General features: G+C 42.0%; 2 protein-coding genes across 2 annotated transcripts; one reads left to right on the top strand and one right to left on the bottom strand.

Annotated features, from left to right (window-relative positions):
* Nucleotides 1-3126: 3126 nt before the first annotated feature.
* On the bottom strand, nucleotides 3127-8765 carry LOC106578069 (zinc finger protein 260-like). Its single transcript, XM_045700545.1, has 3 exons — nucleotides 8490-8765; nucleotides 3935-4529; nucleotides 3127-3713 (listed from the first exon to the last, which is right to left on the bottom strand). The coding sequence occupies exons 1-3, from the start codon at nucleotides 8659-8661 to the stop codon at nucleotides 3467-3469; spliced, it is 1014 nt and encodes a 337-aa protein (XP_045556501.1). The 5' UTR covers nucleotides 8662-8765; the 3' UTR covers nucleotides 3127-3466.
* A 13051-nt stretch (nucleotides 8766-21816) lies between these two features.
* Nucleotides 21817-24139, top strand: LOC106578070 (zinc finger protein 888-like). The gene is made up of 2 exons (XM_014156648.2): nucleotides 21817-22250; nucleotides 22910-24139. The coding sequence occupies exons 1-2, from the start codon at nucleotides 22085-22087 to the stop codon at nucleotides 24076-24078; spliced, it is 1335 nt and encodes a 444-aa protein (XP_014012123.2). The 5' UTR covers nucleotides 21817-22084; the 3' UTR covers nucleotides 24079-24139.
* Nucleotides 24140-24340: the final 201 nt, after the last annotated feature.

The following is a 24340-nucleotide window of genomic DNA, read 5'->3' as shown; positions in this document are numbered from 1 at the left end:
TAAACGATATAGAATCTACCTCCATGTTTCTCCAATGTGTGACAGGTGTAAACTATATAGAATCTACCTCCATGTTTCTCCAATGTGTGACAGGTGTAAACTATATAGAATATACCTCCATGTTTCCCCAATGTGTGACAGGTGTAAACTATATAGAATCTACCTCCATGTTTCTCCAATGTGTGACAGGTGTAAACTATATAGAATCTACCTCCATGTTTCTCCAATGTGTGACAGGTGTAAACTATATAGAATCTACCTCCATGTTTCTCCAATGTGTGACAGGTGTAAACTATATAGAATCTACCTCCATGTTTCTCCAATGTGTGACAGGTGTAAACTACATAGAATCTACCTCCATGTTTCCCCAATGTGTGACAGGTGTAAACTATATAGAATCTACCTCCATGTTTCCCCAATGTGTGACAGGTGTAAACTATATAGAATCTACCTCCATGTTTCTCCAATGTGTGACAGGTGTAAACTATATAGAATCTACCTCCGTGTTTCCCCAATGTGTGACAGGTGTAAACTATATAGAATCTACCTCCGTGTTTCTCCAATGTGTGACAGGTGTAAACTATATAGAATCTACCTCCATGTTTCCCCAATGTGTGACAGGTGTAAACTATATAGAATCTACCTCCGTGTTTCTCCAATGTGTGACAGGTGTAAACTATATAGAATCTACCTCCGTGTTTCTCCAATGTGTGACAGGTGTAAACTATATAGAATCTACCTCCATGTTTCTCCAATGTGTGACAGGTGTAAACTATATAGAATCTACCTCCATGTTTCCCCAATGTGTGACAGGTGTAAACTATATAGAATCTACCTCCATGTTTCTCCAATGTGTGACAGGTGTAAACTATATAGAATCTACCTCCATGTTTCTCCAATGTGTGACAGGTGTAAACTATATAGAATCTACCTCCATGTTTCTCCAATGTGTGACAGGTGTAAACTATATAGAATCTAGCTCCATGTTTCCCCAATGTGTGACAGGTGTAAACTATATAGAATCTAGCTCCATGTTTCTCCAATGTGTGACAGGTGTAAACTATATAGAATCTACCTCCATGTTTCTCCAATGTGTGACAGGTGTAAACTATATAGAATCTACCTCCATGTTTCTCCAATGTGTGACAGGTGTAAACTATATAGAATCTACCTCCATGTTTCCCCAATGTGTGACAGGTGTAAACTATATAGAATCTACCTCCATGTTTCCCCAATGTGTGACAGGTGTAAACTATATAGAATCTAGCTCCATGTTTCTCCAATGTGTGACAGGTGTAAACTATATAGAATCTAGCTCCATGTTTCTCCAATGTGTGACAGGTGTAAACTATATAGAATCTACCTCCATGTTTCCCCAATGTGTGACAGGTGTAAACTATATAGAATCTACCTCCATGTTTCTCCAATGTGTGACAGGTGTAAACTATATAGAATCTACCTCCATGTTTCTCCAATGTGTGACAGGTGTAAACTATATAGAATCTAGCTCCATGTTTCTCCAATGTGTGACAGGTGTAAACTATATAGAATCTAGCTCCATGTTTCCCCAATGTGTGACAGGTGTAAACTATATAGAATCTACCTCCATGTTTCTCCAATGTGTGACAGGTGTAAACTATATAGAATCTAGCTCATTACTTCCCAAAAGATTCAAAACAATACCATGAATAAGCAGCATTAGGTCAAAATGGATGAGTAACACTTTCGGCCAGACGGAAGGAAGATATTTTCTGGAAAGTATATATTTTTCCATAACCCCTCTCTCATCACCTGAGAGATACTCTAAAACAAAAGGCCCAGGAATTCCTGTTTTTAATAACGTGAAAACATCCGACAGAACAGCAGACCTGTGAGCTTCCTACAATACTATTTACTGTTTAATCATTACATCATCAATTTGAATCAAATCAAACTTTATTCACATAAAAATGTTGAAAAACATAACTTGCTTATATACCTTTATCTGAAACCCTCAGTGTGAATGATCCATAGCTGCTGTCCACATCCTGCACATTCCCCATCAGCTGACAGAACATGTCTTTGTTCCTAATTATTCATCCTGTTCCTAATTATTCATCCTGTTTTCTTTCTTTGTGGACGTTATTCACGTGCTTCAGCAGATGAGCCTTATGAATTTATGTTCTACCACAGACAGAGCATCCATGTTGTTTCTCTCCTGTGGTCCATGCATTCAGAAAGTATTCAGACCCTTTCACTTTTTCCACATTTTTGTTACATTACAGCCTTAATTCTAAAATGTATTAAAAATGTTTTTTTCCCCCCTCATCAAGCTACACACAATACCCAATAATGACAAAGCAAAACAGGTTTTTATAAATCTTTGCAAACATATATAAAAAAAAAAGAAATATCACACTTACATAAGTATTCAGACCCTTTACTCAGTACTTTGTTGAAGCACCTTTGGCCGCGATTACAGCCTTGAGTCTTCTTGGCCACTCCTGCATTGTCTTAGCTGTGTGCTTAGGGTTGTTGTCCTGTTGGAAGGTGAACCTTCACCCCAGTCTGAGATCCTGAGTGCTCTGGAGCAGGTTTTCATCAAGGACCTCTCTGCACTTTTCTCCATTCATCTTTCCCTTGATCCTGACTAGTCTCCCAGTTCCTACCGTTGAACATCCCCACAGCATTATGCTGCCACCACCATGCTTCACTGTAGGGATGGTGCCAGATTTCCTCCAGACATGACGCTTGGCATTCAGGCCAACGAGTTAAATCTTGGTTTCAATACACCAGAGAATTTTGTTTCTCATGGTCTGAGGTGCCTTATGGCAAACTCCATAAAGGCCTGATTGGTGGAACGCTGCAGAGATGGGAGAACCTTCCAGAAGGACAACCATCTCAACAAAGGAACTATAGAGCTCTGTCAGAGTGACCATCAGGTTCTTGGTCACCTCCTTGACCAAGGCCCTTCTCCCCCGATTGCTCAGTTTAGCCAGGCAGCCAGCTCTAGGAAGAGTCTTGGTGGTTCCAAACTTCTTCCATTTAAGAATGATGGAGGCCACTGTGATCTTGGGGACCTTCAATGCTGCAGAAATGTTTGGTACCCTTCCCCAGATCTGTTTCTCGACACAATCCTGTCTTGGAGCTCTAAGGACAATTCCTTTGACCTCATGGCTTGGTTTTTGCTCTGACATCCACTGTCGACTGTGTGACCTTATATAGACAGGTGTGTGCCTTTCCAAATCATGTCCAACCAATGGAATTTTCCAAAGGTGGACTCCAATGAAGTTGTAGAAACATCAAGGACGATCAATGGAAACAGGATGCACCTGAGCTCAATTTTATAATCACATAGCAAAGGGTCTGAATACTTTTGTAAATAAAGTTCTTTTTTCAAAATGTTAATGTGAAAAAAATGATAACAAACAGTTTTCAATGTCATTATGGGGTATTGTGTGTAGATTGATGAGGACATTTTCTTTATTTAATCAATTCTAGAATAAGTCTGTAACGTAACAAAATGTGGAAAAAAGTCAAGGGGTCTGAATACTTTCCAAATGTAAGTCAGTTTATGCCTCCTTAGGTCCATCTTCTGACTGAAGCCTTTCCCACAGTCACCACAGCTAAATGCTTTAGACAGTTTCTGCATGGTTAGGTTCCCCTTCTGACTGAAGCTTTTCCCACAGTCACCACAGCTAAATGCTTTAGACAGTTTCTGCATGGTTAGGTTCTGCTTGAGATCGAAACTTCTCCTGTGTGAGTCTGTAAATGTGCAGTTAGATGCTCCTTGCGAATGAAGCCTTTACCACAGTCACCACAACTAAATGGTTTCTCTCCTGTGTGAGTCAGTATATGCCTCATTAGGTCCCCTTTCTGGCTGAAACTTTTACAGCAAAAAAAACATCTAAATGGTTTCTCTCCTGTGTGAGTCAGTTTATGCATGGTTAGGGTCCCCTTCTGACTGAAGCTTTTCCCACAGTCACCACAACTAAATGGTTTCTCTCCTGTGTGAACCCTCATGTGCCTGGACAGATGTCCTTTTTGTTTAAAGGTCTTGCCACAAAAGGGCCAGGTGCAGGTTTCCCCCATTATTTGGTTCAGATCCAATGGTGGGCTGCTGTCAAGTCCTACTGGGTTTCTGCTTACGGCTGAGCTGCGGCTGGAGGCATTGTTTTGATTATCTGGAGGGTCACAGGGAATGTCGAGACCCTTTAGGTTGGTTACAGTGCCAAAAGGTTTGAGATCCACTGGTTTACAGTCACTCTCTCTGCTCTTCACAGTCTTGGTTTGGGGAAGAGTCAAGGACCAAAGATGGTCCTCCTGATCACATTCCCTTTTCACACCTGAAGGAGTGAAATCGAACTCTATGATATCAGGCTCCAGCCCTTGAAGCTGCTCTTCCTCCTGACTGCTCCTCAGTTCCTCCTGTTTCTCTTTAACCTGTATGGGCTCTGGGTCCTCCTGTCCCAGACTGGGGCTCCACTCCTGCTCACAGTGCTGCTGCTCAGGGGGAACCTCCTCTTCAGAGGCAGAGAGCTGCAAGGAGTCTGGAGGGAAGGAATGGAAGAGCAGAAATTTGAATCACACAGGTATATTGTAAATCTCTATGATTTATACAGCCTTTAGACATGCCTGAGTGCAGATAGCTAGGGCCAGCTTCTAGACAGAGACTACGTACCAGTTTATTTATCCAACATTCCACTCCCTGTACTCCATGTCATGTGCCAAAAAGACTGGCCTTTCTGCCATCTTCAAATATGAACATTCTATCATTAATGAGCTCGAGGAGAACCAAGTATTTAATCCTGATTAAACAACCCTCAGCAACCCTCCAATCACAACCATAATGCAAATATTGTAACTCACTTCCTTTTTTCTCTCCACAGAACATGCCAGTATCTGGTTGCTAAGCAACTTTTTTTTTTTGTCCAGACGAAACAGTCTTAAAGTTGTTAGCTTACATCTCAAACTAAATAAATACTGCAATTCCAACCACAAAACGTCTTAGCTTTGATTATAAGCCTCAAAATACAAAAAGATCATCAAGGACAACAACCACTCCAGCCACTGCCTGTTTACGGTGCATCAAAGCTGGGACCGAGAGACTGAAGAACAGCTTCTATCTCAAGGCCATCAGACTGTTAAACAGCCATCACTAACATTGAGTGGCTGCTGCCAACATACTGACTCAAATCTCTGGCCACTTTAATAAATGGATTTAAGAAAGGTATCACTAGTCACTTTAAACAATGCCACTTTATATAATGTTTACATACCCTACACTACTCATCTCATATGTATATACTGTACTCTATACCATCTACTGCATCTTGCCTATGCCGCACAGCCATCGCTAATCCATATATTTATATGTACATATTCTTATTCATTCCTTTACACTTGTGTGTATAAGGTAGTTGTTGTGAAATTGTTAGGTTATATGACTTGTTAGATATTACTGCACGGTCGGAACTAGAAGCACAAGCATTTCACTACACTCGCATTAACATCTGCTAACCACGTGTATGTGACAAATAAGATTTGATTTGCCTAGCTAACAGCTAAATGTTTGTTTTTGACTGTTATAAATTGCAATTCTATTTGAGGCTCCACATATTGTCATGTAAAATATGGTGTGTATTCCCCCAAAAAAGTGTTTTACTGTAGCATTCTACTGAAAATGTTATAAATACCAGAATTCCTATAATATCCTCCAATATTGTATGTGTGCAACGTTTTATGATATTGTGGGTGCTATACCATTTTGGTTTTAAGTGACTTGGACGTGCTTTTTTGAAGCATGTTGCCATAGCACCTACCAGTCCCATTGTTTCACTTACAGTAATGCTACATTTATTTTGATTTGGGGTTTTTCTGCATTTATCAAAATTCCCATCAGGCAGCCTGATTATCAGCAAAACTATTATATTAATCTGGCCCTAGTTATCTTGGCCAGGTCAAGATAAAGGCCAAAACAGCCAAACACTACATCTACACGTGAATCGATTCACAATTCCGGTACAGATCTAGAAACATAAATCCCACTCCTTTTATATCACATCGAAATAATTTCACAAATGCAAAACACACACACTTCCTCTACACTGTTTTAACAGTTTCAGTATTTTTTCAGTGGCATCCGTCTTCCATTTATATTTCATATTTTACACACAGGTGTTATGAGAAGCAGCTTATTAGCCCAGGTAATCAACTCTGGCTTGCAGTTCAAACTTATAAAAGACACACCCTCTTCCACTTACCCTCGCCTTATGCCCTTGGGGGAATCCCCATCGCCATCTTGGTGGGCGGTCTAAATCATGAGCCAAGCAAGGGACGTTTGCAACATAAGCCCCTCAGCTCTCGTTTTTAGTCAACTTTGCATGTGTACAATTATGTTCACTCTGGGGCCTGAAACTCCCCATAATTCAATTTGCGACGATTGTACATCCGCTAAGAAAAGTCCGCAAAAAATTAAAAAAGTTAACATACAAGTGTAAATAAAAATGAATGCAAATAAGTTTGAAATTGTGCTACTAATGCACATGACTGCACAAACACACCTCGTAAAAAGTCAATGTTTTGTTTGGTTATCTTTTGGAAATTGTAGAAATACACATTTTCCTTCAGAAGTTCCAGCTAGACAGGCTAACGTTAGTTAGCTAATGAATTTGCTATCATACAGTACGCGTATATTAATAATTCTATATTTAATAAGTAGACATTCACTCAATTGACTAGCGCACATAAAGCACCAACAAGCGACCGGTGGCTGAAAACACAATCACCGCGGGATGAACTAGTGACGAATTTCCAGCCAAGGGTGGTCCATTTAAAAAATCATTTCTCGGTGAGCCAACTTGTAAATGCAGAGGTTTTATTTACTTAGTTATAAGGAATTCTTATCACTTTACAAGGTCCCTGTAACACCTAAAGATTTTGCAATTGTTTTAGATGTCATTCCCTCGGGTGTTGCTTTATTATTCAGTAACCTGACCCTCGGAGCCGACCTTCCATTGACCCTGTTGACTCATCAGTAGGAAAGAATTGTTTCTCTTTAGGTCCATTGAACAACAGAGCGATATGAACCTTGTTTCAGCAGGAAGTTGTCATTGAACAACAGAGCGATATGAACCTTGTTTCAGCAGGAAGTTGTCATTGAACAACAGAGCGATATGAACCTTGTTTCAGCAGGAAGTTGTCATTGAACAACAGAGCGATATGAACCTTGTTTCAGCAGGAAGTTGTCATGCCTTATTGGAACAGATTTATTGATCATATCTGTTGGGGGGAAAAGTTTGGATGTTGCCACACACATACCTACATGTTAACAAAATTAAGGTAGTTTCCTTTCAAATTGTTCATAAATATTATCCTGCCAACCACTATATGAAGAAGTTTAAGAAAAACAAACTCAAATTGTACCTTTTGTAATGACCACCCAGAAACGGTGTATCTTTTTTGGCGTTGTATTTATGTAAGGAAACTGTGGCAAGACATCAGTAAATTTATAATTGAACACATTTATTAAGATTTTACACTATTGTGGAGAGATGTACTGCTTGGAGTCTTTACCTACGATAGAAATAAGATGAAACAACTTTATGTAATTCATTTCATTATTCTTTTGGCCAAATGTCATATTCACAAATGTAAATTTACAAACAAAACACTATTTTCTTACCTTACAAAATCAAATTGAACTATATTTTAAGACAATTAAATACTCTACTAACAAAAGAGCTGTTAGAATAATGACTGTATGTATGTATCTATGTGTAATGTGATATTGTATCCCCTAGTCCAATTGTCCTTTGTATATTATTGATATATATACTTGTGTTCCCACATGTACTTACTTCGTGTGTGTATGTATGTATGTATGTATGTATGTATGTATGTATGTATATATATATATTTTTTAAACAGCAAATCAATACAGGAAGTACATGTGGGAACACAAGTGTGTATATAGTTAGAAAATGAAAACATTTATTTAACGGAAAATATATGTTGTATGTTTCTGAACGATGCACCATCCATCCTACATTGTTGACAAAACGACCGAGCAGCGTCTTTGCCCGGTTCTACCAGGGCCGGTATAAAATAACTCCGTCATGGAGATATGCCTTTGTGAAAACATTAACCCTATAAAAAAAAAAGATATCAATTTAACATTGTGTATTTCTCTCGATGATATGAAAGATAAGGTCCTTATGCTAACAGAACCGTACCACAAGCGATGCGTGTTAATGTTCCTAAACTCCTCTTTACTGAGAGTCACGATCAAAGGCCACAGAAATAAGAATGATTCTTATCAAGTCAATGATGGTATAATATGTGGATGGCGGCCATTACGAGTGTACACAGGAGCAGAGCAGGAAGTGTATCCAGCAATCTGTGCTGTGATTTGTTGCATCAACTCAAATGACATTACAACAAATGCATCCCCATTGCATGAGCCGCATCAGTTCCAAGCCCGTCTTATTTATATGTTCATAGCTACGTACCTATTCTAGATAACGGTAGTGGCATCTCCGGTGTCCTCCGCAGCAGTCTCCGTAGCCGATCATTCTCCTCCTGGTATTCTACTACCGTTTTCTCAACCGCACCGAAAATCTCCACAGCAGCCGCCGTTAAACGATCATTTAAAAACACACGCAACAACTGTAGTTTAGACATTTTCAGTCGAATGAGAGTTGGGTAGTCTGTTTAGTAGTCAGTGGGTCTTTCTTTACTCCACACAGGGAACGTTGGAAATCAAAACAAGTCGTCTCCAATCCTACTTCCGTGTTCTAGTCAAGGAATTTTAGAAAATGCATTTTATTCTAGTTGGTGACGAGCCCAGAAATGCACAACAGCGCCACCAGCTGGATGGGAGTTTACTACTGTGGAAGGCATCCTACAGACCCGTGGTAAAGAGAAACGATAACTCCACTTGGACAAACAGTGGTTATCATACAGGTGCGGCCAAATATATTGGCACCTTTGCACTTTTCTTAAACAATTACCTATTTCTTCAAAAATAAATTGAAATGTAAAAAACCCCCTTGGTCTCCACACATTACTGTATTGTCAACATTGCAGAACCATTTTTTGGGGGGGGGGGGGGGTTGACCCTTAAGTGGGCACAACTTATTCAATCACCGAGCCAGAATCGATTGACTGGTCCTACTGCTTAATTCATAGTAAAAGCAGTTTCTGTGGCACATAGAGTATAAATTATTCTCTTTAAAGCTGGAATCCTTAATGGTGAAATTGCCACATCTGTTTGGGATATTATAACAACAAAGAAGTTACAGCAAACAACGAACACAGTTTTTTTTTCTCTCCCTCTGACATCACTGCACGCTTCGATAGAACAGAATAATATGTCCTGCACAGGAGGTTGGTGGCACCTTAATTGGGGAGGACGGACTCGTATAATGGCTGGAGCGGAATCAGTTCCAGCTATTATTATGAGCTGTCCTCCCCTCAGCAGCCTCCATTTGTTTTTACCACGCTGCTCATTTACATTTAGTCAACAAAACAAAAACGCTAACAATGGCGCTGGGGTGAACAGTGGCACTGTTTCCTCTAATGTGGATTCTATCTTTAATAAATCAGTGAGGTTGATGCCGTCAGAGACAGATTGAAACGGTTGATCATGGTGAAAAAAGTAGATCTCGTGGTGAGTTAGTAGACCGTGGTGTGATATAAAGAGACATGTTAGTCTTGCCTAACGACTCACCTTTCATTTAATTCCTCTGCTCTATCATTCGCTACATACATTGTCTGAAACTGTCGTTTGTGTGACTTCAAAATGATGGGCGTTGTACAAAAGAAATTAATCAGCGATTGGATCTTCTCTAACAAGTCTAACCAATCAGAGTACCAAAGTTCATGATGTCGTCATGTAGGACGGCTCTAGCCCAACCCTTCGGTTTCTGGGACCAATCAGAAGGGTCAGAATGTGTTCACGTTCTAGACATTGTTGGGGAGATTGGCAAATCCAGACTCAAGGTGGAGAAGAAACATCAGTTGGTCAGAGTGATGTGGATGGGCAGCCAGGCAAACACTTCCCATTGGGTTTAAAGCCTAATGAAGGTCCATCAGGACCCTTAGGCAGCTCAAGTTTCCAGGGTACAACACCTTTGTGTTCAGTCAATCAAACAGTCAAATCAAACCTGACTTTGAGACATATTAAATGTAAACCAGTACAGTTGAGAAAATACCAAAACAGCTCATAGCCTTTAGTAGTGTCCGATCTACCTGCCTAGTGGTTAGAGCGTTGGACTAGTAACCGCAAAGGTTGCAAGATCAAATCCCCGAGCTGACAAGGTAAAAAAATCTGTTGTTCTGCCCCTGAACAAGGCCGTCATTGATAATAATAATTTGTTCTTAACTGACCTACCTAGTTAAATAAAGATAAAATAAATAAATGGAGACCACAAACTGTCCCACATTTTAAAATAAGGGAGGGACATATAAAAGATTCAACTTTTGCGACAGAAAAGGAGAGAAAATACATTCTGATGACCAAAAATAATCTAGGCATGTATTCATTAGGTTTCAGAAGTGAAGCCAGGCTTCTTGTAAATTTCACTAACTAAGACCACATGTTCAGTATAAACCAAAGAGGCAGTAAACACCCCTTGTCATTATCCCAGATAAATTGAATGTAATGTAAGACTGCACACAATTTCAGAAGCACCAACTACCAACCAATCAGTGGCTAAACATAGTCCCTGTGTGTGTATACCCTTAAATATAGTTTTTATTATTATTTAACCTGGCAAGACAGTTAAGAACAAATTCTTATTTTCAATGATGGCCTAAGAACAGTGGGCTAACTGCCTTGTTCATAGACAGAACAACAGATTTTTACCTCGTCAGCTTGGGGATTTGATCATACAACCTTTCGGCTACTTAGTCCAACACTCTAACCACTAGACTACCTGCCTTGTGTCCCAGCTTAAATCAAATCAAATCAAAGGCACTCTGCTGAGACTGCCCTGTCACAACTGAACACAATCCACACCATTAAATATAAAAAAGGCAGAGAATAATAGGTAGCCTAGATGAAGCGTACTTTAAATCAGCTCTTAATGACATTTATCATCAAGGGTCCGAGGTTGCTAGTGGTTAGAGCTTTGGGCCTGTAACCGAAAGGTTGCTGAATCAAATCACCGAGCTGACAAGGTAAAAATCTGTTGTTCTGGGCAAGGCAGTTAACCTACTGTTCCCCGGGGGCCAAAGACGTGGATGTCGATTATGGCAGCCCCCAGCACCTCTCTGTTCTGACAGACTCACTAAACACAAACTCGTCTTTGTAAATAATGTCTGATGTTGGATTATGCCCCAGGCTATACGTAAATATATGTTTTAACAAGAATGGTGTCATCTGGTTATTATAAGGAATTTGAAATGATTTATAATTTTACGTTTGATACTTAAGTACATTTCAAACCAAATACTTTTTTACTTTTACTCAAGTTGTGTGTTACTGGACAACTTTCACATTTACTTTAGTTATCTTTACTTTTACTCCAGTATGACAATTTGTTCACTTTCCACCACTGCTTAGACTTATCTATAAATAAGTTAATAACTCACTAATTGGCAAAGAATATCAACAAATGTGCACACTCACGGCTCTGCGCTCGGATCTGAACTGATCTGAAATGCGCATTCACTCGCGGTTGATTGAAAGACCGCTCGTGAGTTAGAATTCTACTCGGTTGCGCTCAGACTCTGCACACCACAAAAATCACAGATTCAATCTTGCAAAGTTAGATTTGTTTTGGTTTGTTGAATTGAAAAGGTGATTATATAATGTTGCTTCGATCACAGAAAGAAACGTTGATCTATATCGTGCAAACTAATGGGGCGAACTCTGTGAAGTTCAATCTCTTGCGTCTCTAAGCGGATTGGCATTTGTTCAACGTGGCAGTCCTTGAGGGTGTTTAGAGGGAACATTGGCTCTGTGTGTGTGTGTGTGTGTGTGTGTGTGTGTGTGTGTGTGTGTGTGTGTGTGTGTGTGTGTGTGTGTGTGTGTGTGTGTGTGTGTGTGTGTGTGTGTGTGTGTGTGTGTGTGAGAGAGAGAGAGTAGAGTCCAGTGTGTGTGTGCATACTCAAAAAGAGTTAGTGCAAAAAGGGTCAACGCAGATAGTGTGGGTAGCTACAGTGCCTTCAGAAAGTATTCACACCACTTTACTGTTTCCACATTTTTGTTGTTGCTTCCTGAATTTAAAATGGATTAAACTGAGATTTTGTGTCACTGGCCTACACACAATACCCCATAATGTCAAACGTGGAATTGTGTTTTTAGAAATCTTTACAAATTAATTAAAAATGAAAAGCTGAAATGTCTTGAGTAGATAAGTATTCAACCCATTTGTTATGGCAAGTCTAAATAAGTTCAGGAGTAAACATGTGCTTAACAAGTCACATAATAAGTTGCATGGACTGGACTGTGTGCAATAATAGGGTTTATGTAGTCATTTAAAAAATCATGTTAATCTCTGTACCCTACGCATAAGATCCCTCTGTCGAGCAGTGAATTTCAAACAGAGATTCAACCACAAAGATCAGGGAGGCTTTCCCAATGCCTTGCAAAGAAGGGCACCTATTGGTAGATGGGTAAAAATGGAAAAAAAAGTAGACATTGAATATCCCTTTGAGCATGGTAAAGTTATTAATTACACTTTGGATTGTGTATCAATACACCCAGTCACTACAAAGATACAGGCGTTCTTTCTAACTCAGTTGCCGGAGAGGAAGGAAACCGCTCAGGGATTTCACCATGAGGCCAATGGTGACTTTAAAACAGTTACAGAGTTTAATGGTTGTGATAGGAAAAAACTGAGAATGGATCAACAACATTGTAGTTACTCCACAATACTAACCTAAATGACATACTTGAAAAGAAGTCAGTCTGTACAGAATAAAAATATTCCAAATCATGCATCCTGTTTGCAATAACTCACTAAAGTAAAAAATTGCTAAACATGTCCCGAATAGAAAACATTATGTTTAGAACTATGCACAGGGAAAATTCTAGAGGAAAACCTGTTTCAGCCTGCTTTCCAACAGACACTGGGAGACAAATTCACCTTTCAGCAGGACAATAACCTAAAACACAAGGCCAAATACGCACTGGAGTTGCTTACCAAGACAACATTGAATTTTCCTGAGTGGCCTAGTTACAGTTTTGACTTGAAATCTATGGCAAGACTTGAAAATGGCTGTCTAGCAATGACGAACAACCAACTTGACAGAGCTTGAAGAATTAAAAAAAATAACATGCAAATATTGTGTGCAAAGTTCTTAGACTTACCCAGAAAGCCTCACAGCTGTAATCACTGCCAAGGGTGATTCTAACATGTATTCACCCAGGGGTGTGAATACTTATGTAAATTATATATCTGTATTTCATTTTCATTTGGGTGGCTGGAGTCTTTGACAATTTATAGGGCCTTACTCTGACACCGCCTGGTATAGAGGTCCTGGATGGCAGAGAGTTCTTCCCCAGTGATGCACTGGGCCGTACGCATTACCCTCTGTTGCGCTTTGCGATCGGATGCCAAGCAGTTGCCATACCAAGTGGTGATGCAGCTAGTCAAGATGCTCTCAATGGTGCAGCTGTAGAACTTTGAGGATCTGAGGACCCATGCCAAATCTTTTCAACCTTCTGAGGGGGAAAGAGGCGTTGTCATGCCCTCTTCTTGTGTTTGGACCATGATAGGTGTTGACACAGAGAAACTTGAAACTCTCGACCCGTCGGTGTGAATGGGGGCCTGTTTGGCCCTCCTTGCCTGTAGTCCACGATCATCTCCTTTGTCTTGATCACGTTGAGGGAAAGATTGTTGTCCTGGCACCACACTGCCAGGTCTCTGACCTCCCTGTAAGCTGTCTCATCATCGCTGGTGTTCAGGCCCAGCTCTGTCGTGTCATCGGCAGACTTGATGATGGTGTTGGAGTCGTGAGCGGCTATGCAGTCGTGGGTGAACCGGGAGTACAGGAGGGGACGAACCCCTGAGGGGGCCCCATGTTGAGGGTCAGCGTGGCAGATTTGTTATTGCCCACCCTCACCTCCTGGGGCGGCCTTTCAGAATGTCCAGGATCCAGTTGCAGAAGGAGGGGTTCAGTCCAAGGGTCCTTAGTTTAGTGATGAGCTTGAAGGGCACTATGGTGTTGAACGCTGAGCTGTTGTCTATGTACAGCATTCTCACTTAGGTGTTCGTTTTGTCCAGGCAGGAAAGAGCACTGTGAATTGCAATACAGATTGCATCACCTGTGGATATGTTTGTGCAATATGCGAACTGGAGTGGATCTAGGGTGTCTGGGATGATGGTGTTGATGTGAATCATGATCAGCCTTTCAAAGCCTGTCTTTTCATTCCACAATGATTATTTAGTTGTGGACACGACATCACCGCACTTTGTAAGTCACCTTGATTTAGCACGTGTGAGTTTTCTAGGACTGCATAGGTTTTGAGCGATCTGTTATCCTTGTGGAGCCAGACTTTCACTACCTTTAGCATAACACGGCCAGAGTGATTTGATAGGTCCAGGTAGACTGTAGTTGGTGGTGAGCTGACCATCAGGACACTTATCCTCTTCTTTAGCGAGGTCGTGAAGGACAGTCAAGTGTTGCTCTTTGCAGACGTTGCACGCCTTTTTTTAGAGTGCAGGAATCTCGCTGGTGTCCTTGCCCACACCGCCTGCACCGGTCTTTATCCTTGACCCACCGAGCTATTTGGTCTTTGGAGAGCTTCTTAAAACTTCTCACAATAACTGAGGTAATGTTCTTGATTCTTGCATAAAGGGCATTACGGTTTAGGCTTCTCTTTGCCCTTGGATACCTTCCTTTCCTGTGGAGCTGAGGACTTCTTCTTGGACTTTGGTGAAGACTCTGAATGCTCAGTAGTCTGGTCTGGGTTGTAGAGGACTGTGGCAGACTTGTTCTTGTTGTGGGAAGACGGGCGCTGCTCTTTAGCTCCCTTTTCCTCTTTCTGGTACAACTCGACGGCCCGACTGGCAATCCACTTGGCCCGAGACTTGACTTGTAACCATGCAGTCAAGTAGGGTGTAGGTTCTGTCGACCCCTGTTTGTAGAATGCCTTTGGTAAGGCAATAGGTTTTTGGGCCTGGAGTCACAGGTGCTAGATGCACCCCAGGTGTTGGCTGCTGGCATGGATTGGGCCTTTGTGGTGGCGCCGCCCCGTGACCTTTATAGGATAAGAGCGGGTGTGGTGCTGGCATGGTCATAGAAGGGTAGAGTAACCATCACCCTCTCCAGTCATGTGAAATCCATAGATTAGGGCCCAGTTGAATTTATTTAAATTGGCTGATTTCCTTATATGAACTGTTACTCAGTAAACTCGTTGAAAATATTGCATGTTGCTTTTATATTTTTTGTTCAGTATAAGTAGAACAGACCAAGCTGCTATTGACCAGAACAGACCATTTTTTCCCCATGTTAAACCGCCTGAGTAAACCATCTTCATTTATCCACCATCTTTGTCTGTGCTAAAAAATAATATATATTTTTATAGCTCTGATAGTGACAACAAAGGCTGTGTTCATAACCAAGTGGGAAGGTGGTAATTACCTGTTGTAAATACCAGTTGGATTTATTCACAGTCTTTGAACTCATTGAGAAACACAGATTGGCTAAGGGGCCAACATGCTGCATCAACCATAAACTAAACATACAGCTATCATGCTTGTAAACAACTTACAGTGTTCAAAAAACACATTAATAAATTGTTTTTTATAAATAATGTTTTGTCGTTATCAAGGTCATTTCCTTAGTAGGTGATGTCAGAGGTCAGAATGTGGGTGAAGTTGGAGCTCAGGGATGATGGACGAGTTTCCCACTAGTAATTACCGGAGGGGCGTTCAATTGTATTTTTCCCAGTCCTATGTGGTAAAAACCACTTTCCTAATTGGTTATGAATGCAAAGACCGGAAGTACGAAGAAAAACACAACACGGAGGCGGGGATTAGAGGAAGGGAAATGGCGGCAAGTAGTGCAGAGGAAATGGAGAAAACGTTGGTGAAGCAACAGCTGTCCTGGAATGCGAACAAAAACGAATGGGGGCAATAAATGTGAATTGTTTCACTCTCAATAAAAGGGTGCCATTGAAAGGAGTGATTACTGGGGTAGCGGTAAATGTAAAAGTTGACCAACTGAAGGGGAAGATTCCCGGTGTTTGTGATGCTCGTTGTTTGGTGCCACGCAGACAGGGTGGCGTGACTCAGACAGGGTGGCGTGACGCAGACAGGGTGGCGTGACTCAGACAGGGTGGCGTGACGCAGACAGGGTGGCGTGACTCAGACAGGGTGGCGTGACGCAGACAGGGTGGCGTGACTCAGACAGGGTGGCGTGACTCAGACAGGGTGGCGTGACTCAGACAGGGTGGCGTGACTCAGACAGGGTGGCGTGACTCAGACAGGGTGGCGAGAGTGGTGAAACAGAAGAGTCATTGTCTGTTCTTTAGAGTTTTGATGTTGAGTCTTTGCACAACAAAGTGATGTTAGGATATATAAGTTGTCCTGTATGAGCTTTTGTGCCGAATACCTTACCTTGTTACAGGTGTCAAGCTTATGGGCATGTGGCAGCAGTGTGTAGGAGGGAGGTTCCTAGGTGTGAGAAGTGTGCAGAAGGGCATGAGACAAAGGAATGTGTAGCATTGGGGAAAGTAGTGGTATATGTTAATTGCAGGGGTACCCATGGGGGCTGGGGATCAGAAATGTCCCGTGTGAGAGAGAGGCACGTTGAGGTTTCCAGGGTTAGAGTAGTGCAGAAGTTGTCATATGCTGAGGCAGTGAAGAAAGTAGAGGAAGATGGGTCAAGGGGGAGGGATCCTGAGAGGAGTGGTGTGACTAGTAGATCTGTACCAGTACAAAGGGATAACCCAACAAGCGATATGTGCCTCAGTAAGATTGGATTTTTAGCATTTATAGTAATGGTTATCAACTGTACGGCAGGGATGGAACATAAGTCACAGAGAGGTATAAGTCACAGAGAGGTATTTGGGTGTGCGAGATTTGACATCAGAAGAGTTACAGGGTGTGTTAAGTGGTGATGTCCCATCCTTTCAGTTTTTTGGCCTGAGGTAGGACTAAATAGTGGAGTAGGGTGGTGTTGTTTTTATTTTATTCATTTTTAGAATTTTTTGTGAGTGTAGTGTAATTACTCACCCCTGTGTTAGATGGTAGGGTATCTGTGTTAGATGGTAGGGTATCTGTGTTAGATGGTAGGGTATCTGTGTTAGATGGTAGGGTATCTGTGTTAGATGGTAGGGTATTTGTATATTTTGTATATAATTTTTTTTAAAGCAAAGTATAAGGGAGTTCTACTCCGGTCTACTACGCTGTGGTAATGCAACATATTGGATGTCAACTGCCGTTAAACCTCAAAGAAGAAAAAAAAAAGAACAAGGAACGCGAACAATATGGGTGCTACTTCGAGAACACAAACTTTTGCATCTTTCACAGAGAAGGGCATCTCTGGTGTTTTTGCTGGACACAGAGGCTGTGTGGTTTAGGGATAACATTCCAGGCCCCTCATTTATCAATGTTGCGTAGAAAAGCTTCTAAATTAACTTGTACGAAGAGAATGTAGAATGTTACACACACCTGTAAATATTTTTGCCTTGATAAATCTGACACGTTCTAAAACACTGTGCTAGTGCACGTGAAGTCTCATTTACATAAAGAACCGCCCTAAATGTCCATTTATGGTCACATACCTTCCCTTTAATGCTGCCAGAAATGTCACTTGGGAGCAGGTTAGAGCGGTGGTAAATTCTACCTCATCTGAGTGCAGAACAGTTAATGGAATTAAAAATATTTGAAAACATATGCAAAATAATAATAATAATTTGATCCACAAAAGGGATATATGTGCAACAGGAGGAAGGTAGAGTGACTCTTCACTGTCTGCTATGGACCAGCGCACTGGCAGCATAATTGGAGAGACCTCAGTGTCTGGCATCATTTGTGATGGTGATACTGAGGACCCTCTCCCAGACCCTGAAGGAATACCAGACACTAACTGATGGTGGTACTGAGGACCCTCTCCCAGACCCTGAAGGAATACCAGACACTAACTGATGGTGGTACTGAGGACCCTCTCCCAGACCCTGAAGGAATACCAGACACTAACTGATGGTGGTACTGAGGACCCTCTCCCAGACCCTGAAGGAATACCAGACACACCAACTGATGGTACTGAGGACCCTCTCCCAGACCCTGAAGGAATACCAGACACACCAACTGATGGTACTGAGGACCCTCTCCCAGACCCTGAAGGAATACCAGACACACCAACTGATGGTACTGAGGACCCTCTCCCAGACCCTGAAGGAATACCAGACACACCAACTGATGGTACTGAGGACCCTCTCCCAGACCCTGAAGGAATACCAGACACACCAACTGATGGTACTGAGGACCCTCTCCCAGACCCTGAAGGAATACCAGACACACCAACTGATGGTACTGAGGACCCTCTCCCAGACCCTGAAGGAATACCAGACACACCAACTGGTGGTACTGAGGACCCTCTCCCAGACCCTGAAGGAATACCAGACACACCAACTGATGGTGGTACTGAGGACCCTCTCCCAGACCCTGAAGGAATACCAGACACTCCAACTGATGGTGGTACTGAGGACCCTCTCCCAGACCCTGAAGGAATACCAGACACTCAACTGATGGTGTACTGAGGACCCTCTCCCAGACCCTGAAGGAATACCAGACACTCCAACTGATGGTGGTACTGAGGACCCTCTCCCAGACCCTGAAGGAATACCAGACACTCAACTGATGGTGGTACTGAGGACCCTCTCCCAGACCCTGAAGGAATACCAGACACACCAACTGATGGTGGTACTGAGGACCCTCTCCCAGACCCTGAAGGAATACCAGACACTCCAACTGATGGTGGTACTGAGGACCCTCTCCCAGACCCTGAAGGAATACCAGACACACCAACTGATGGTACTGAGGACCCTCTCCCAGACCCTGAAGGAATACCAGACACACCAACTGATGGTACTGAGGACCCTCTCCCAGACCCTGAAGGAATACCAGACACACCAACTGATGGTACTGAGGACCCTCTCCCAGACCCTGAAGGAATACCAGACACACCAACTGATGGTAAGTCAAGCTTTATTTTCGCAACCATATTCAGACATGGACCCCATCTAAATATTTTTTCTTGACAATAAATATAACAAATATATATGACAAAATAAATGTAACAAAATACAAAACAAACATGAAATCTTGACAGATGTGGGTGATTTGCCTGACCCCTCATCCCCAGGCCGACCAGAAGGGTGTCCTCTTTGGTCGAGCGCTTCAGCTGCCCCGCATGTTTTGACTGACGCAGTCAGTCCTGAAACAACAACAACAGATCAACACATCAATTATTGGACTTAAACAGCAGCTGGAAGATGTACGCAACGGACTGAGAGAGAGAAATCAATCATTGAAAGAACTTGTTGATTGTGTCAAACATGTGAGACGATAAATTCTGGTGCAATGTAAATGTGTTTTCCTTGTCGATTTGATCACAATATTTGGAAAAACAGACAGCTAAAAGCATTATATGATACTGACTCTTGTCAGGACTATGGGTGGTGGGAAACACTCCCTGTCAGGCATGGGCTCATCGGGTCTGAGTGGATCATTCAGTGGAATGCCATGTTTGATTGCAATGTTGTGGAGCACACTGCCAGCCTTGACAATGTAGCAAACCTAAAAAGGAATTTACACATTGTATTACATTCACGTAATGGCATTTGAAGGAATGTCATTTCAGAGGCAAACCTTGCAAAGCTGGTATTGCAGTGTGCCTCCTGTCCCAGACAAGCAGAGCCAACACCCTTTCAGCAGGCCTATGGTGCGCTCCACTGTTGATCTTGTGCGTGCGTGGGCTTGGTTGTACCTTGCCTCTTATTGATTTGAGGGATTTGTGAGGAGAGTCATCAGCTATGTTTTTAACAGGTAGCCCCGGTCTCCTGCAGTTATGAACACAACATTCAGATATTGTTTCCCGGTAGAGGTCTAACATGGAAAATAAAACCTAAGTCACCTACCAATAAGCCATCCATCCTCAAAAGCTCCTTCCTGGAGGTTAAGGCCAATGAATGAATCATGTTTCCCACCTGGCCATTTGGCACCTACATTCAACAAAGCCAAATGCAAATCACAGATGACCTGCACATAGACAGAGTGGAAACCTTTTCTGTTGAAGTTGAATTTGTTCAATGATGGTGCTTTTACTACGATGTGGGTGCAGTCAATTGCTCCAATTACATTAGGAAATCCAGCGATGGTATGAAAATCCCTTTTCACTCTGGCCTGTTGCACAGCAGTGTATGGAACCTGTATGTATTGTGGGGTCAATGAAATAATACCATGAAGGACTGCAGGCAATATTCAGCTGATGGTTGGTTGTGAAATGCCAGACCGATCTTCAATCTCCCGTTGGAATGTTCCAACTGGCCAAAAATCCCAGGGTGGAGAGGACTTTGGTATGCACTGGGATGGCATTGGTGCGTTTCGTCTCCCTTTCTAATTCCGGAGAGAGTTGGTTGCAGAGATACAGTAAAATATGCCTTGGAAAACCAAATCTACTAATAAACCATGCGTCGCTCTCAGCAACAAAATCTGCACCCTAATTGAAAACACGCTCCCTGCGTAATGCAGCTTGTGCCAGATCCTCCAGCAATGCAAGATTTGCCATTTTGGACAATTCACAATGCCTCAATACCTCAATGCCTTTTATATTATTTAATGGTTTAACTAAATTGCCTCCAACCTTACATTCCACTCTCTTTCTAATTGACTTTATTATTCAATTAGGCTGAAATGGTTTCATGTTTATGATATCGATAGCACCCGGTCTTCATAGCTTATGATTTGGTCCAGTATGTCAATCCTTTCTCCATCTGAATTATGGGTATTTTATTAGCAGTTTGAATTTTCACCCACAAAGTGCTGTGCGTACGCATGGTGCTTAAATGCTTGTGTGCTTAAATTTACGCACATTCTCAAGTATAAATACAAATTCATAAATCCCACATTTTGCTTAGAAATGATCGCGTGCATGGTTTACGAACATTACGTAGCGTTGATAAATGAGGGCCCAGGACGCGGTAGACGCACGTCGATTGAATCGAATGATAGACGGAAGGAAGGAGCGAAACCTATCGGTTTTACTGTCGTTTGGTGAAGTGGTTCTCCCAATTTATGTAAAACTTGGGTATGTGAGATATGCGGTGAGACAGAAGTGTTACAATTGTAAAAAGTTAGGACACGTTGCAAGTGTTTGTAGAAGGAATACATGTGTAGTAGTTGAAAAGTCAGATGAAGCATGGTGTTGTGTAATTGTGATGGGAATCACGTTCCCGAGTTCCCGGAGTGCCCTGCATGGATAAAATAGGTTGCAGTAGCTAGGATCAGGGCCATCCAGCAGGTCTCCTATGTGGAGGCAGTGAAAATAGCTGATGGACTGAGTAGAGAGGAGATGGTAGTGGATGTCCCACAGTCTGCAGTGAATGCCATGCAGGAGAAGGATCCCGACATACGAATAGTGAAGAAAGTGGACTTTGTCGCGTTTATAACGAAAGTGATCAATTGCACGAGTCAAACCAATAAAAAATAAATCAAAGAAGCTAGACATCATTGTGAAAAGGTAAATATATTTCTGGATCTCCAGGACTTTACAGCTAAAATATTACATGGTGTACTGAATTAAGAAGTCCCCCCCCCTTCCAGGTGTAGGGATCTGAATAGTACAGTTTTTGTTTGACATTCAGGGTAGCGGCGTGAATTTGGTCCGTGTTTATTTATTTATTGTTGGTAATTTAGTATCATTTGTTCATCCACAATTTGTTTTGGGTGTATTTTTTTTATTACACCATACAGTAGGTGGCGGCAATACACCTTATGAGTGTAGTCCGCCAATAAACATCAGCAAAGAAGAAGGTTATAAACGCAGCACAACAAATTGTCAGCGGGTATGGTTTGTTTGTGACAGCCATTCTTTCTTCGTTAACGAAGCCATAGTAGCTGAATTCCCAACTCTCAGTCTACTGAAAATGTCTAAACTACAGTTGTTGCGTGTGTTTTTAAATGCGCGTTTAACGGCGGCTGCTGTGGAGATTTTCGGTGCAGTTGAGAAAACGGTAGTAGAATACCAGGAGGAGAATGATCGGCTACGGAGACTGCTGCGGAGGACACCGGAGAATCAACTATGTAGAATAGGTTAGTATGTAGCGCTACTGATAGCTAGCTATAGTTCTACCTAAATTAATACACTCCACACTGTTTAGGCTAACAGTGATCACCATTCCAACAATTGTACGTTTTTTTTTTACGTTTACCATACATGGGTAAAAACATGGTCTTTGTCACGAAAACCAGGAAGTTATTTGAATTTATAATTAATGAATTGACAAACTTTAGAAATAAATAGCTTTTTAATGTATTAAGAGCTCATTTAAAATATACATATTTTTGTTGTTATTGGATTGGAATTTGAGTTTACTTTATATTGCATTTACGGGCTTAAATTCAAATTGACCCCAACCCTCAAATCAAATGTTATGCCACATGTTTAGTAAACATTTAACATTTTAGTAATTTAGCAGACGCTCTTATCCAGAGCGACTTACAGTAGTGAATGCATACATTTTTTTTTTTTTTTTTTTCCCCCTCTGTGCTGGCCCCCCGTGGGAATCGAACCCACAACCCTGGCGTTGCAAACACCATGCTCTACCAACTGAGCTACAGGGAAGGCTCGGTAAACAACAGGTGTAGACTAACAGTGAAATGCTTACTTGTCTAACGGCTGTATAGGTAACCTCTGCTCTTCCTCTCCTTAATGATGTGGTATATAAATAACAGCCTCTCCTTCCCTCCAGACTCCCTGCAGCTCTCTGTCTCTGAAGAGGAGGTTCCCCCTGAGCAGCAGCACTGTGAGCAGGATTGGAGTCCCAGTCTGGGGCAGGAGGACCCAGAGACCATACAGATTAAAGAGGAACAGGAGGAAGTCAGGACCAGTCAGGAGGAAGAGCAGCTTCAAGGTCTCTTTCAAACCAAACACTCCATATTCCCTTCAACTTCTGTGAAAAGTGAATGTGATCAGGAGGACCATCTTTGGTTCTTGACTCTTCCCCAAACCCAGACTGTGGAGAACAGAGAGAGTGAACCTAAACCAATGTATCTCACATCTTTTGGCACTGTGGCCCACCTAAAGGGTCTCGACATTCACTGTGACTCCCCAGATAATCAAAACAATGCATCAAGCCACAGCTCAGCTGTAAGAATTGACCCAATAGGACTTTACAGCAGCCCACCATTGGATCCCAGCCCGCCTTTGGATCTCAATCGACCAATGGAGAAACACCGTTCCAAGCCCAGCATGATGTCCAGAAAAGCTCTGGAAGTTGACCTGCAGAGGCATGTGACTCTCACCAAGAAGAGCCTAAGTGAACGCTACAACTCCACCTGTAAACTGAAGGCCCATGTCCAACTCTGTCACGATGGGAAACCCTGCACCTGCCCCTTTTGTGGCAAGACCTTCAAACAAAAAGGACATCTGTCCAGGCACATGAATATTCACACAGGAGAGAAACCATTTTGCTGTGGTGACTGTGGAAAAACCTTCAATCGCAAGGAGCACCTAACTAAACATAGACAGACTCACACAGGAGAGAAACACTTTAGCTGTGGTGACTGTGGGAAAAGCTTCAATCGCAAGGAGCACCTAACTAAACATATACGCATTCATAGAGGAGAGAAACCATTTAGCTGTAGAGACTGTGGGAAAATGTTCAATCGGAAGGGAAACCTGAACTTGCACATTCTGACTCACACAGGAGAGAAACAACATGGCTGCTCAGTCTGTGGTAAAAGATTCACTCAGAAGACTCATCTGCTGAAGCATATGGATAATATCCACAAAGAGAGAGAAACAGACAGGAGAAAGAAAATCTTCAGTCAGAAGATGGGAATGAAAAGGCAGGATGTGGACAACACTCATAGGAAAGGAGAGCAACTCCAGACCATTCATACTGTGTCTCTCAGATGAATAGATCTATCATAAATTGTCATAAAACATTGTATGTAAATAAAGTTTGATTGGATTTGAATGATGAGTACAGAGTATTGCAGGAAATTCACAGGTCTGTTGAAATTTTACCTTCATTAGAAACAGTAATATCTGGTCGTTTTGATTTGAAATGTCTCTCAGGGTGATGACAGAATGGTCGGGCTTATTAATACATTTATATTAAATACAATTCCAGAAAAGGAGGGGAGCGGAAGAGGAGGGGGACCCATGTACCCTGCTT

This window comes from Salmo salar, chromosome ssa18, assembly GCF_905237065.1.
Source record: "Salmo salar chromosome ssa18, Ssal_v3.1, whole genome shotgun sequence".
NCBI lineage: Eukaryota > Metazoa > Chordata > Actinopteri > Salmoniformes > Salmonidae > Salmo > Salmo salar.
This window is presented reverse-complemented; position numbering and strand designations above follow the sequence as displayed.

Excerpts from the sequence above, each read along its gene's own strand:
- LOC106578069 (XM_045700545.1), bottom strand. The coding sequence starts at position 8,661 with ATGTCTAAACTACAGTTGTTGCGTGTGTTTTTAAATGATCGTTTAACG. Across the intron at positions 4,530-8,489 it reads ACTACCGTTATCTAGAATAG|ACTCCTTGCAGCTCTCTGCC; the intron begins GTACGTAGCTAT and ends CCTTCCCTCCAG. Across the intron at positions 3,714-3,934 it reads AAAAGCTTCAGTCAGAAGGG|GAACCTAACCATGCAGAAAC; the intron begins GACCCTAACCAT and ends CGATCTCAAGCA.
- LOC106578070 (XM_014156648.2), top strand. The coding sequence starts at position 22,085 with ATGTCTAAACTACAGTTGTTGCGTGTGTTTTTAAATGCGCGTTTAACG. Across the intron at positions 22,251-22,909 it reads GAATCAACTATGTAGAATAG|ACTCCCTGCAGCTCTCTGTC; the intron begins GTTAGTATGTAG and ends CCTTCCCTCCAG.